Source organism: Melospiza melodia, chromosome 15 (assembly GCF_035770615.1).
Source record: "Melospiza melodia melodia isolate bMelMel2 chromosome 15, bMelMel2.pri, whole genome shotgun sequence".
NCBI lineage: Eukaryota > Metazoa > Chordata > Aves > Passeriformes > Passerellidae > Melospiza > Melospiza melodia.
The window spans coordinates 8,666,308-8,680,326 of NC_086208.1; the positions used below are offsets into that span (position 1 = coordinate 8,666,308).

The following is a 14,019-nucleotide window of genomic DNA, read 5'->3' on the forward strand; positions in this document are numbered from 1 at the left end:
AATAATTAACTCCAGCCCTTTCAGTAGGTAAATACTGCCTTTCTCACCCCTGTGCATAAAGCAGCCAGTGTTCCACACCTGGCACTGATCTCCTCTGCCAGTTCAGCCTCCCTGCAGTCCTGTGGCATGGAACACTGTGTGTGTCACCCCAGGGCTGTCCTGGGGCAAAGGGAGGGGCTCAGCAGCGCCCACCACCCCTCTGCCTGCTGGGTTGGAGACAAAGGTGGAGGAATTTTACAGCCAAACTGCATTTCTGTGTGTATGCATCTCCCTTTAGAGCACCCTTTAGAGCTGTAGCTTCCACGTGTGCTGGGCAGATGTTCAGTCATGCTTTCCTCTGTTTCAGCAAAGATTGGCTCTGTGATAGCTGGTGTGGTGCGTGGCCTGGGAGCTCCACACAGATCCTTGAGAAGGATGAAATGCTGTTTAGCTTCCACCAAAAGAGAGAAGAAATGCACACCTGCCTCCCTGAGAGTCTCCAGCTGCACAGTTCTGCTGCACTGGCAATTCCCAGCAATTGGAAGGGGTAAGAGCAGAATCTGGGGGGGCTGTGGGGCCCACCAGTGTCTGATCAGAGCTGATCAGTTTTACTCTTGTGTCTAGAATCATCAGCTTCTCATCTGTAATTTACTGTGTTTTCCCCTGAAAATATATCTTCCCTCACTCTGGGGAAGTGGGAGGAAATCGCTGGATTTTCTCTTCAACATAAGCTGTAGCTTCTACCCTGAGTACTTTTGGTGTTTGAGTAACAATGCAAAAAAGGACAACCCCTCAATTTGGATGTAATTTCTCAATCCCTCCATCAGAAGTTCCAAAGGACAGCTGAGGGAGGGACAGGGCATGTCAATCAGCTCATGTGGCTCTGACTTGGGTAAGAAGTGCAGCCTTAATCCCTGCTAATGCCCCACAAGCACTGTCCAGACAGGGTTATACAAGCACCTGGAGCTGCTGCCAGGTGAGTGAAGCCTGTGGGTGCCCTGTGAGGTTGCAGGAGTGTGTCACCAGCAGGGGTGGTCCCACAGCGTGGCAGTCTGTGCATGCTTGGCACAGTGGGGCAGTGCTGGTGGCACTCCCCAGGTGCCCTGGCAGCACTCTCTGTGCCCGAGCTGCCCCTTACCTCTGCCATGCAGGGCTGAGTGTGCTTTGGCAAGGACAGCTGCCACCTGCTCCTCTGCAGTGAGGACCTGGATCCAGATTTTTAAACATAAGGGAGGTGAATCTAGAAGGCTCATAGCAAAACAGTGATGAAGATTCATGGCTACAGTGACCAGAGATGTAGAGAAAAGCAACTCTGCCTTATTTATGTCAGAAAGGTACCTACCATAAGTTACAACACTCCTAAAGATGCTGTGATGTATAGCAGCCTCCTAAGGTAAACCAGAATCCCCTCTTCAAAAGCAATATATCTATTTATTTAAAGAAGGGAAAATGTTACAAATCTGACAATGTTCTTTCCTGCCAAGGAAAAATCTGAAGCATTAAACGTGCAGAGTGACTTGGTGAATCAAAGCTGGGCAGTGGCTTTAAGTGTGCCACGTGTTCCTTGCTGGAGCCCTGCTGCTGACAGCTGATGGCAGCTTGCTACTGGCTCTGGACAGTGGAAAAAGCAGCCTCAATGACAGCAAAGGAAGAGGAGTAAAACCCTCCCCTTCCTTACAACTGGAGTGAGGAAATGGACCCTTAGCATGGTGGGCTGTGACTGGAGCCCTGCTTTTGAAACGTGATGCGTGTGTGCAAATCCCACACAGACCAGATGCCAAAACCACAGTCATTCTTTGACATTTCTGTTGAGAAAGAGAACAAATGTGCTCTGTAGTCATCTTTTGTTTTTTGAAATAAAACCAATTAAATTAACTTTGAAACAATGGCTTTGATTACTATCTCTCTGGCGTCATCTTTACGTTCCTGTAATTCTATGGACTGGTGGCATCACTGCTGATTTGGACTGGTGTAAGAACAATCAGGCTCTGTGTTTTCCAGGCACTGAAACTGCTTATGTTTTGTGTAAAGAAAGAAACTCAGTCAAACAACTTTAAGGGGAAATAAATTAACCAAGAAATTCAGTAGGAGCCAAAAGCAATATGAGCACAGATAAAGCTACAATATTCCAACTGTATTGCTAGCTTAAAAAAAATACCCAGCCTAATTAAGGAAGTCTTGACTTCACTATAAATGTGTACACTTGATCTGTCTTGGTTTTGAGTTTTAATTGACATCCAAAGGTGAGCAATTTAATAAGTTTCTGCAGTTTTATTTATTTTAGTATATGTACTGTACTTTACTGGCTTTGTTTGAGATCATTGAATGAATGTAAGCTTCCCTTCCCCTTCAAATAATGTTATGCAACATAAGAACAAATCAATTGTAAGGATTAAAATTATAATTGAACTGGTGTGAAAGTAGGAGACAAAATTCTACCCAGCATAGCCTGAGTAGAAATTCTAGCTGCTTCTGTGTGAAGAAGAGTTGAACTTTGTGTATGACCAAGGATTTCACTATTGATGACATCTGGCAGGCACAGAGATTTATATACATATATATTTATTTATTTTCACCCAGTGAAGCACAATCAGGACTTTCAGTATTCAGCTTTAATTTCTTTCTTTTTTTTTCTTTTTTTTTCTTTTTTTTTTTTCTTTTTTTTTTTTTTTTTTTTTTTTGCTGTAGTTGCTATTATGCTCTCACTTGAGGATGTCAAACTCCTGAAAAGAGCAATTGTTTTGTTTCAGGTACAGTAAAGCTTACAAACACTATGCTTGGGGTGAGAGACAGAGGCTTTGTGTGTACCAGGGAAATTTGGTATATGAAGAGAGTGGAGCTGGGCTCAGGACTGATACAACTTGCCAACAAGTGAGGTGAGCCACAGTATTCTTCACTCTACTGCTTCACTATACTATACTATAGGACAGTGGCTCATGAGTGGAGTTTTATGGAATATTTTAATGTTAAAAAAAATTAAGAAAAATAAACCTACAAAATTTGAAGCCACTTAAACCTGAAGCTGGGTATATTTCACATTTCTGTATTGGAAAAAAACTCCAGTCCTGATGACTATGTGCAGCACATTTTGTTCAGGGCCATTTCCATTCAGTCTTTACTATTAACACATAGTATAGGTCACTAAATGGCCATGAATAAATTAGATGGACTGTGGCTAATAACGATGTGATTAAAATTTTTAGAAGGAGGCCATGGCAGTTTTCCACAGCTCTGCCATTTGCCTAATAAGCCCCAACTCAGTGACTGCTTCAGTAAATGATACATGGCTTCTCTTGTAAACCTGGCATGGGGTTACATTAAATATTGCCTTGTATTTAACAACGTGCTACTTTCCTGCCCTACTCTCATAAGTCTAGTAGGAGTTGTGGCCTTAATTTAGCTTGGGTGGAACTATAGGTTGGACTTGTTGTTCCAGCAAGGTAATTGCTTCTCTGCATAAATGAATTATCCTTTTCATTTCCAGGGCCCATGGAAAGTTGGGTGTAATTTCAACCCATCAGTGTAGCCGTGGCAATCCTTTAACATGTTGTGCACGTGCTCCCTGCGTTGTTTTTGTCCCCAGTGCCACAGCTTTGCTGCAGGGTCAGATGTATGACAAGCTGGCCCTTTGGAGGATGCTGGCTCTGCCTCGCTGCTGGCCTCCCCTACAAAATGGGTACTAATGTGACAGAGGATGAGCCCTGCCTGAAAATGGCAAGCCCAAGGCCTTCCTGACAGGCTGACAGGGATGGCAGCTCTGCAGAGAGCTGTGCAAACTCAGTCAGCAGCGCTTGGGTACAAGCTCTGGAGGCACAGAGGGCAGAGGCTGTGAGCTGAGCCCTGCTGTAAAGGAGGGAGCTGCTGGAGGGGCAGGAGCTGGCTGGATGTGCCACCAAACTGGTGCATGCAAAGCCATGACCCAGCTGCTGCAGTAGGACAAGGAAAGTAAACAGGGCTGGCAGAGGCACCAGAAGCTGAACTTTGTGAACTCCTACCAGATGGAGGTACACCAGCAATTAATTTGGTGCAATTACTTCCACTGCTTTGGAAATTATTGCAAGATAGATCAACTCATTAACAATAGGAAAACAACATTGCAAAACTCCAATCACCTCCTTCCAAGTGTTATGCACTCACTTTCCACTGAAATTAATGCAAATGGGGTGCCTGGCTTCCTGGATCACTGCATTGAGTAATTGGGGTACAGCTCCTGGATGTACCTGCTCAGAAGTAAACACAGTGATGAGGGGAGAGAGATGACCTTGACTGAAAACAGTTCTTGTGCTTCCATTTTCCCCAATCCTACTGCTGGCAATGTCTTGCTGTTTCTCTTGGCAAACATACATCTTCAGCTTCTGGTCTGGGCCTGCTGTTGCTACAAAAACTTCAACTTTAATATGGAAATCTGTATGTTTTCTGATTAATATTTCCATCAAGCTTAGTCCCGGGTAAACATTGTGTAACATTAGCATTCATCAGTGGACTTGCACAATCCCCTTAGAAAAACATTGAAAAAATATTTCAAAAACCTGCTTTTGGTCTAGAATGAATATTACAGCCACAGAAAAGATCTTCTATGCAAAAGAGAATAAATTTCCCCTCTTTCAGCGATTGATGAATGATTCACAAGTCAATCATTTGCTTTTCAGTGCATTATTGCCTGATTAGTCAAGTGCTGATGCAATTAAACTTAATGATCTTACTAAGTGTCTGCTTAGATTGGCATTTTAAAAGAACAGGTCATTAGTATTTCTGTAAAACAGAACTTTTCTTTGTTTTTCCCACCCTATTTCTATATTTCCATTGCTACCAGTCACCGCCTCAGATGAGACTGCACTGTTCTCCTTTGGAGCTGGTGTCTAATTGCACATCACAGATCAGCTGCTAAAGAAGCATGCAAAGCTTATGGAGTATCAGTTCAGGAGTTGCTCCAAATAGAGAGGAGATTATGCAAGTCACTTTTCCCAAGGTGAATGACAGACACGCAGGAAGGGCTCAGTTTCTGTTGGCAGGAGGGCCTGGCTGACTGCTGGACCTCAGCCTCTGGAAGCTGGCAGGAGAGGAGATTCCATCCTGAGAGGTGCTAAGCTCCTGCTGCTGCTGCCAGCAGAGTAAAGAAGGCACAGGGCATCCCATGTGACATGGGGAACTTGAGGAGCAGTGCAGGACACGGACCAGGCTGTTTCCAACAAAAGGAATCTTCTGTATGTAAACAAAGTTTAGCAGCAAAGTGTTGAGTCCAGGAAATCATTTCTGGTGAGGAGAATAAGTTTTCCTTCTGAGAAGAGTGTAATTACTTCTCTATTGTTCTCCTAGTTCCTCCACAATTTAGTCTTGGCTGTGTCTCCAGTGAGAAAATACTACTTGGAACATAAAGGAACTTGAGAGAACACAGAGGAAAACAAAATCCCAAGATGTCATTTCACATTTGATTTCAAAAAGTGAATTTAGCAGGTGAAAACATGTTAATAGCTATATGTTTTTGCTTTGAAAGGGACAAATAGTAGTGAAATTAAGCAATGGAGGACTTTGGTAGGAACTGCATGGAAAGGAGAATCCCTGTAAGTTAGAAAACAACAGGGTCTAACAGTAGAGCACCCGTTGGTTTATGCTTCCTATGTTTGTTCACTCTCTTCAAAATATTTAACACTGTGACCACAATTTGTGTATTTCTAAGAAAGAAAACTAAACTATTGCTGTTCCTACTCTGTCACAGATCCTGATTTTCCAGACATGGGACATGCTTCCTGCAGAAGTACCTCCAGTGCCTTAATTGATGCATTTGCACCAGGGAGAGCTGATGCAGTAAGATGACAATCAAGCCCATGGGTCAAGAGATTCAGAAATAAGTATCTAAAGTTAGGTGCCTAATTCCATAATTAGGAACTTGAGAAGAGGTGGACTGGTTTTCAAAAACACTGCAGGAGTGACAAATTCTGCTGAAGTCAATTTGAGTTGGAGGTGAGTTTTCCTTTAAAAATCAGCCTGTTTATTTAAATGCCTGGTATTGTTTCAGGCATATTGGACATCCTGGGTTGAAGGTTTGAGTTTTCCCTCCCAAAGTATAACTATATCAGCCTGTACCCAGAGCACTCATCATGTGGCACTCTAGAACATGAGTATATTCCATCCTGACAGACATTACTGTGTGAGTGTGTCTGGGGACTCAAAAAGATTAGAAAAATCCACTCTCCTCTCTTTAATCCTGAGGCAAGCCACAAATTTAACAGAGACCTAAGGGCTGTTCCAAAGGATGCTGGGGAGCAGCTTTGTGGAGGAATTTCTGCAGGGGTTGGGGAATGAATATAGAACAAAACCTCCTCTGCAGCACCCACCAACAAGGTCCTCCTGCCTCCCAGACCGGTGTGGGATAAAGCAAGGTGAGGAGCTATGAAAGCACTGCCTCATGGATCTTGGCATGACATCATGAGCCAGGTTACCTGGCAGCTGCAAGGATTGGAAATGCAGTTTGGCTGTTTCTAATGTATTTTTAAATCTTATTGGGTTGATGCTATTAAAGCTTAAATCAAGCTGTTAAATCAAGATCATTTGGGCTAAAATATTTACTCTTAGGTGCTGGAGGCTGAAGCCAACAGTGTAACACAAAGGTAGGCAGACATAGGACAATAGTCTCAGTCTGTCCTTGCTATTGGGCTTGTAGCTATCTTGAGGAAGAATAATAACAAGTACTTTTCCTTTCAACTAGATCCCCTTATCTGTATAAGATAAGGGTTTATAATTCAATTTTAGTAACAGCTTGTAGGAATTTATTAGTTGTGAATTCATAAATTCCTATAAGTACATAAGTCATTTCTTTGCAAAGTGGTTACTACTGGTGACAATTAACTGATAGTTGATTATTCATAGGGTTTTTTTAGCACATTTCAAATTTGTTGCATTGTATAATGTACCTTCCAGTCTATTCCTGATTGTCTTCACCCTTTTGCAATAATATTCTCCCAGCTGCAGTAGCATTATGCCTCATAGGTGGCAGCCATGTCAAAAGCAGTTGTGCCACATCATTTAACAGGCAGTAATTGTTTCCAGGAATCACAGGAATCTTGATGCACTGCATCAGACATCACTTCTTTGACAGCTAAAGCTGAAAAGACACTTGGGATGGAACTTAAAATACACTCTGTGTCAGGTTGCAGGGACTGTGCCAACAGCCTACAGTGCTGAAGAAAACACAGCCATACATTAATCTTGGTGTTTTGGTTTATTTTTAAACTTAATTTCTATATGAACAAGACTTATGAGACATCATTGTGTCATGCTGCCCCAGGTGATGACATTTTAAAATCCAATGGCCCATTTGAGACAAGTTTCACATGTGATTACTGTTCACAAGAGAAATAAAGGTCTGGCACATCCCAGGAAAAGGATAGGGTGGCCCTGTTAAGGTTTCCACCAGGAAAGGAGCTGCCACCAAAATTCATGCACTGTTTGTGCCAGAGCCTCTTTGTCCACACAGAGGCTACATACAGCCTAAGCTCTCACCTGTTTACACAGTGAGGTTACCTACCTGAGACAGAAATGGATAAGAAACCTGGTTTTGACCCTGCTCCCAGAAGTATGTGTAGGTCTAAACTTGGCAGTGGGAGGGCAGTCAAAGTTCTGTTTGTGTTTCTAAGCTAATCCTGCTTTTGTGTGATGTGTAATGCAACCATGTGCTTTTTGGATATTTAAATTGATGCTAAGCTTCTGAGGTCAGAGATTCATTTCAGTACTGTCATTGCTCTCATTAGATTTCCAAGTGCGTGTAAGCAAATTCCCGTGGTGGAAGCCCCTTATCCCATATTTTTTCTGTGTATTCATGTAGTTTTTTTTTTTTTTTTTTTTTTTTTTTTGTGACTGGGACAAAAATTATGAGTTCGAGAACATTTTTAGCTGTTTTAGCCAAACTGAGTCCACAAATTTGTTTGGGATGTTTATCATTATTTTGCTTTTATTATTACACAGGGAATATTGTATAATTAGATCTCTCAAATAATTTTATGTTCTGCTTTTTTTCAGCTCAATTATGTGTCTATATGGTCAAAAGGGAAAAGTCTGTCTTCATCTGAAGCGAAGCAGGGCCTGAAGGATGTATCTCAGACATCCCCGTGGCTCTCAGGGTCCAGGAATGCACTGACTCAGGAGTGGAAGCTGTACCCAAAGTCTCCTGCATGGTCACACAGAGTAGCACTGCACACCAGATGTGGCTTCTCTTGTCATATGCCTAAAACTTTTTTAATGATAAGTGGTTTTCAGGCTGGCAATTAATTTGCCATTGGCTTAAACTCCTAAGAACTACAAGGTAATGGGAAGCTAGCTGGCTCATTAATTAAAATAGAAAAAAGTATGTTGAGGTAGCATTTTCCTGGAAGTGGGGTCCATTTGTGTCTGATGAGCTGTTTTATAAAAAGTGCCAAAGTGAGATTAAAACTTTTAAAGCTATTAAAAAATAGTATGTGAAGCTTAATGGCTAAATAGCTACAATTGTACTTAAATAGTAGAAAGGCAGATTTGGTTTTGGCTGTAAAACCAATATTAGAACGAGGTACAAACTAATTTGCAGTGTCCTACAGCAACAATTAGTGTCCTAAAGGATGTGACTTTTCATTAGGATGACTAGGAGGATCTGACAGGTGGCTGAATCATGCCCACTGCAGTCACGCTGAACTTCATCTGCATGCACCCACAGTATTTATTGCTCAGTCAAATTCTTCCTTTTATAATTCTGGATTGCCACATGTGCAATTACATTGCATCCGGCAGGGAGCTCTGAGATCTGTAATTACCAAACACGTCCACAGCAGTCACACAGCAACAGAAGTGACACTCATGTACTCACGAGTGCAAAATCAAAGCACTGCACCTCCCATCTGCCCGTGACTGAACTGAGAGGTGTTTACTGCCCAGTTTATATTCTGTGAAGCACCCTCCCAGTGTAATGATACACAAATGATAAATGAGAGAGGGAAATAGGTGCAGTTCACACAAGCCAAACAGTGCAGAACTGCGTTATTATGGAACTTTACACTCTTTGCAATACCTCCAGTACATGCTCAGCTAGCTGTGAGAAAAGAGTGGCTGTGCAGAGCCCAGACGTACACACATCTGCAGGGATGCCGGCACAATAGAAAGAATCAGGAACTGGCTAGGCCATGCACAAGAGTCAGAAGACTTGAGTATGTATCAGTCACCCTGTTGTAGGGAGTGAGTGCCTCCCATAGGGCTCAGGCTATAGGATGGGATGTTTGTAAACAATCTCAGTGGAAGGAATTACCCAAGTAATGACTGGAGATGTGGCAGGGTCTATGTACATCTCACCTGTAGGACCGTCTAAAAGCATGACACACACTGTATTGTTTCATCTGTCTTTCTGACCGAGTCCCTATCTGAGTAACAGAGCTGTCCATGGGGCCTGCCCTGGCTGTGGCACAGCCTCCAGGTGAGCTGTACCTTGACATTCCAGCTCTTCTGCAGTACTGCTTCTCCTTTCGAGCAGTTCTTTCTGCTCTCTAGAGGTCACTTTAGCCGGCCTAGATCTGTGCCCCTGGAGAAAGGGGGATCCCCATCACCAGGGCCGTTTGTTTTCCCGTTCTCCGTGGTGCATTTAGCAGTGAGCCTACAGCGATGGGGGGGGATTGGGGCACGGGCAGGGAAGGGGTCCGCACTGGGAGCCCCGGTCCTGAGCTGCTATATAAGGCGGGCCTGACGTGAGCGAAGGCGCCGGCCCGTCCCTTTCAGTGAAACCTGTATTTCTGCCGGATTAATGCGGTTGTGTAACCGCAGCCCAGCTGACTCCATTGTTCCTCCGCACAATGTTGTTATCAGCGTGAAGTGAGCCATGCCGCCGGGCAGGGCCGGGCGGGCGCGGGCAGCGCTGCCCCGGGGCAGGGGCGGCCCGCAGGGTGAGGGGTGAGCGGGCGGGGGCTCAGCTGCCGCCGGGTGGGCACTTCACACCTGGGATCGCCGCTCTGCGGACACGCGAGCATTTAAACCCGGCGGCCATGGGCTCCTGCGGGCACACGCGTGGCAGGACACGTGTGCGGGGGGCAGCGGGAAGGAGGCCGGGCAGCGGCTGGCGGCGCTGCGGGAACGGCGCGGGTGAGGGGCCGCGCCAGCCCCCGCCGGAGCCGGGTGAGTGAGTGAGCGAGGGGCCGCTCCCGTCCCCGGGGCAGGAGCCTGGCTGCCACAGCACTTGGCGGGGGGTTAGGGGCGAAGGGACGAGGCCGTTCGCGCACACCCATAAACCCAGCGGCGCCGTTTGCAGCGCAGGGCACGGGTGGCTCGGGACAGCGGGCACCGCGCTCCGGGCGGGACCGGACCGTGCCGTGCCGCGGCCGCGCTCTGTTGCTGTGACAACCGAGCTGCTCGACGGCGGGCGGATGGGCGGGCGCGGGGCATTGGCCGCCGTGCGGCACGTGGGGCGGCTGTGGGCCGGGCAGGCCCGCCCGGGGGCGGGATGAGCGCGGCGCGGGGCGGGCGCAGCGGCGCCCGTGGTCCCGGCGGGCGGTGGTCGCGGTCCCCCATCGCTGGCGCCCGAGTGTGGCGGCTACCCGTGGCCGAGCTGCGCTGCCTCGGCTCGCTCTGCCCTGCCCTGCCCTGTGCCGTGCCGTGCCCGCCGCCGGGCTGTGATGTGTGTGCCCCGCTCGGCGGGAGGCGGGGAGTGCCCGGCGGAGAGGAGGAGAGTTAGTCAGCGGCGAGGAGGAGGAGGAGGAGGCAGGGCTGGAGGCAGAGCCACGGAGAGCCGCGCTGGGCGGGCGGGGCGGCCTGTGTGACCGGGGCGCAGCGCGGGGGCACGGCCCGGCAGCCCGGGGGCAGCGGCGGGGCCGGGCATGAAGGTGCGGCGCAGCCCCCCGCCGCCAGCCGCCGGCCCGTGACGGGGCGGGGGCCGCGGCCGCGACGGGGCGGGCGGGGGGCCGCTCGCTGCCTTCCTCGGGGCAGGCGGGCGGGCGGGCAGGAGGGAGGGGACTCCGGCAGGGGCTGCCGTCGCCCGGGGCCGCGGTGACTCAGAGCCGGCGCGGCCGGGGGTGAGCCGAGGTCTGTTGTTGTGGGATTTTTTTCCCCGGCAGGTTATAAATAGCCCCGCGCGGCGCCGTGTCACGGAAGGACACCCTGGCCGGGCGCGGGCAGAGGCCGCCGGCGCGCAGCCTCCCCCGGCCGGCCCGCCGGCCCAGCTGCCGTAGCGGCGGGGCCGCCTCCCGCCCGCCGTGCCCGCTGCCGGGGCCACAGTGACACCGGCGGCCGGGGCAGCCGCAGCCCGGCTCCGCGGGGACAGCCGCACGGCACCTCGGCTCTGTCAGACCTCGCTGAGGCAGCAGGGAAGATGAAGCCGGAACGAGGTAAAGGGCTTATCAGTACATTGCTTTTTGTTTGTTTTGTCTGTAGGATTAGAAGTAGCCCGGTGGTTGGCTTCGATGTTATCGCTCCGTTTCCTTACCCCCTCCCCTGTCATTTTGCGGGGTGGGAAAGGAGCCAGGTACTCGGGCTCAGCTCGGGGAATGCCGGTGGGAGCGGGGTGCGGAGGGTGCCCCGCCAAGGGGGGCTCCAGCCCCGTGTCCTGCCTGCCCTTCGGCTTCCCATTGTCTCGGCTGGATGGAAGGAGACAAACGCCGTAGCCGAGTGCTTTTGCTGTGGGAATGCTGCAGTTCTTGTGTCAGACACAGCCGGCTCGTTAGCACAATCCTGCAGTGCCGAGCCGAGAGTCGGTCAAAGGCAAATCGGGCATCGACAGACAAAGCCAGCAGATGTACAGAAATATCTAAATATAGCTGAAAAACACCCTGAAAATAACCATAACTTACATCTGTGTTGTTTTATAAAATGACAGTGCTTTTTTTCCCCGGTTATAATGGAGATATTTCATAACAAGCGTGGTGAAATATAAATTTTTCACGATTATTTGGTTACATCTCATCGGATTACTGACATCTGGTTTTAGAGAAAAATCAAGACGGCAGTCTACGTATATGTTTATAATACTTGAGCTCTTTTGCCGTATAGCAACAGCTGCTGATGCCCCTAGAGTTGGAAATATGTCATGACTTCTATTTTGATCCACAGAGCAGTGATTATTGATTCGTGTTAAAGCAAGACATTTTTTGAAGAAAAGTTTAGAAGTGCTCATCATAATATTCAGAATGTTAATTAATAACAATAATCCATGTTTCCTAAAGTTTTGATGATTCTATTGATTCCTGGTTTCTTTCAGTTTAAAAACATGTTCTATTTCTGTTATAATCACTTTGGTGTTTTGAGAAACACTTTTATATAGCTGATATTCGTGTATTAAATGCTAACACTTACATGACATACACATCCTCATTAGGTTTGTTAATGACATGTTTGCTAATAGTGACACTGCATACATGACCACTCTCAGGTGGATTTCTTGTTTGTATGTGCTGAAAGGATTATATGGTGTGATAGCACAGATAGTACAGAAGCAATCATAAATTAATGGGGTTTAAGTACCATGGTTTTGAAATGGGCCTTTCTCATTGCTTTCTTCCTTGTTTCTTAACTGCTTAAAGCTTCACACCATCTACTGCAGCAAGGCTGGTTGTTTGTAGGATCTTTAGATTTTAATACCAGACACTGAAGTTTGAAAACTGTTTACTGTTAGGGTAAAATTATATTTCAAAACAGCCAGGTAAAACCCAAGTCAATATTTGCAGCTTTAATATGTTCTAATCTAGTGGTTCCACATCTACATGACCTTTGTATAATCCTTTCTTTAATTTTTAGGCAGAAGGAGTTAGGACACTGCAAACATTTTCAATTGCTATGTGATAGGTGATAAGATGCCTTTTTTAACCAACCTGGTGTGGAGGCAACCAAATTTGTACAGAAAGCAAGTTATTAGGTTGCTGGGGTATTATTTGTGGGTTTTTTCTTTTTTTTTTTTTTTTTTTTTTCCTGTAAGCTGGAAGATAATAAATTGAGATTCTTATACAATGTTAAGTGTTTACCATGAACTGGACAGAATCCTTCAGAAGTTGTTTTGAAATTCTTCTAAGATAATTAACAAAAAAGTCTTGAAGTAAATAATGGCTCTTACCAAACGTGGGAGGGTATCTCCAGCCATTTTAGTGGATCCCTCCAGCTTAACTGTGTGCTAATACAGCAGAGCAACACCGTGCACAAAGGGGGTTGTGAAAGTGCTGCCTAAATGCCATGTGCAGCCCACAGAGACTCTTAGGAGGCACGAATCATGCAAATGTTTACATGTGCTGCTTTCTGCATAGCAGCTGTAGCACAGGACACAAGCAGTCAAGTGTGCAGTCACCTGCTTCCAGTCGTCGCAGATTAATGGCGAAGGGCAGAGGAGAGGCAGACCACTCAGCTTGCCACAGGTTTCACTGCTCTACAGAGCCTCAAAATCCTGGGAAGACTGTAAGTTCACACCCCAAGTGAAGCAAAAAGAAGCAGACTTTAAACAGGCTTGCAATGTGTTGGCTTTTTTTTTTGTTGTTGTTGTTACAAATAATTCTATCAGAATCAATTTGGAGCAGAGGGATGCAGTTCTTGTTAGAATTTAACTCAACACTGCACTGAAGGTTGTAATGCCCAGGCACATTGGGAAAGGTGTGGTTTAGCCTGTGCTGAGCTACCAGTAAGGTTCTTGTTATCCTCAGCAAAGATGGATGATGCAGGACGGGAAAGCGGAGATCTAAATGTGCAACTGTTTTTATCAGTGGGAAGAGCTACAGAATGTTTAAATTTAAGGAGGTGAGAGGGATGAACAGAAATGAAGAAAACGTGGGAATTTGGCCTTAAGGTACTTACCTCTCTAGGAGGGCAAGTTGGGATATTGCAGCTATAGATATGTAATGTGTGAGAGCAGTGTGGAGGGGATGGAATATGGAGCTCTGCATAGCAAACCTGCAGAGCAGTTTTGTGGGTAAGGGAGAGCAGGAAGAGAGCTTTGAAAGCACAGGTAAAAATGTGGACTTGTTCCTTTGCCAGGCAAAGGCACGGGGCACTCCCAGGATGTATCTCATGAGCATCACTCAGGACATGGCCCTCAGGTGGGGTTTGAGTGTGGGA

At 46.8% G+C, this 14,019-nt stretch overlaps 1 protein-coding gene and 1 long non-coding RNA gene across 3 annotated transcripts in view; both read left to right on the forward strand.

Annotated features, from left to right (window-relative positions):
• The first annotated feature begins 366 nt into the window (after window positions 1-366).
• LOC134425011 (uncharacterized) lies at window positions 367-8,366 on the forward strand. The gene is made up of 4 exons (XR_010029558.1): window positions 367-526; window positions 2,730-2,855; window positions 5,696-5,940; window positions 7,996-8,366. It is a non-coding gene; the product is annotated as an uncharacterized LOC134425011 (long non-coding RNA).
• Window positions 8,367-11,178: 2,812 nt separating this feature from the next.
• ATOSA (atos homolog A) overlaps window positions 11,179-14,019 on the forward strand; it is a 47,571-nt gene continuing 44,730 nt past the window's right edge. The window contains exon 1 of one of the 2 annotated variants that reach the window (XM_063169659.1): window positions 11,179-11,312. In XM_063169659.1, the coding sequence (XP_063025729.1) occupies window positions 11,297-11,312 (16 nt within the window). In that variant the 5' untranslated portion in view covers window positions 11,179-11,296. Of the gene's footprint in view, window positions 11,313-13,231; window positions 13,366-14,019 lie in introns of those variants that run through there. The other variant, XM_063169660.1, reaches the window with a different exon arrangement.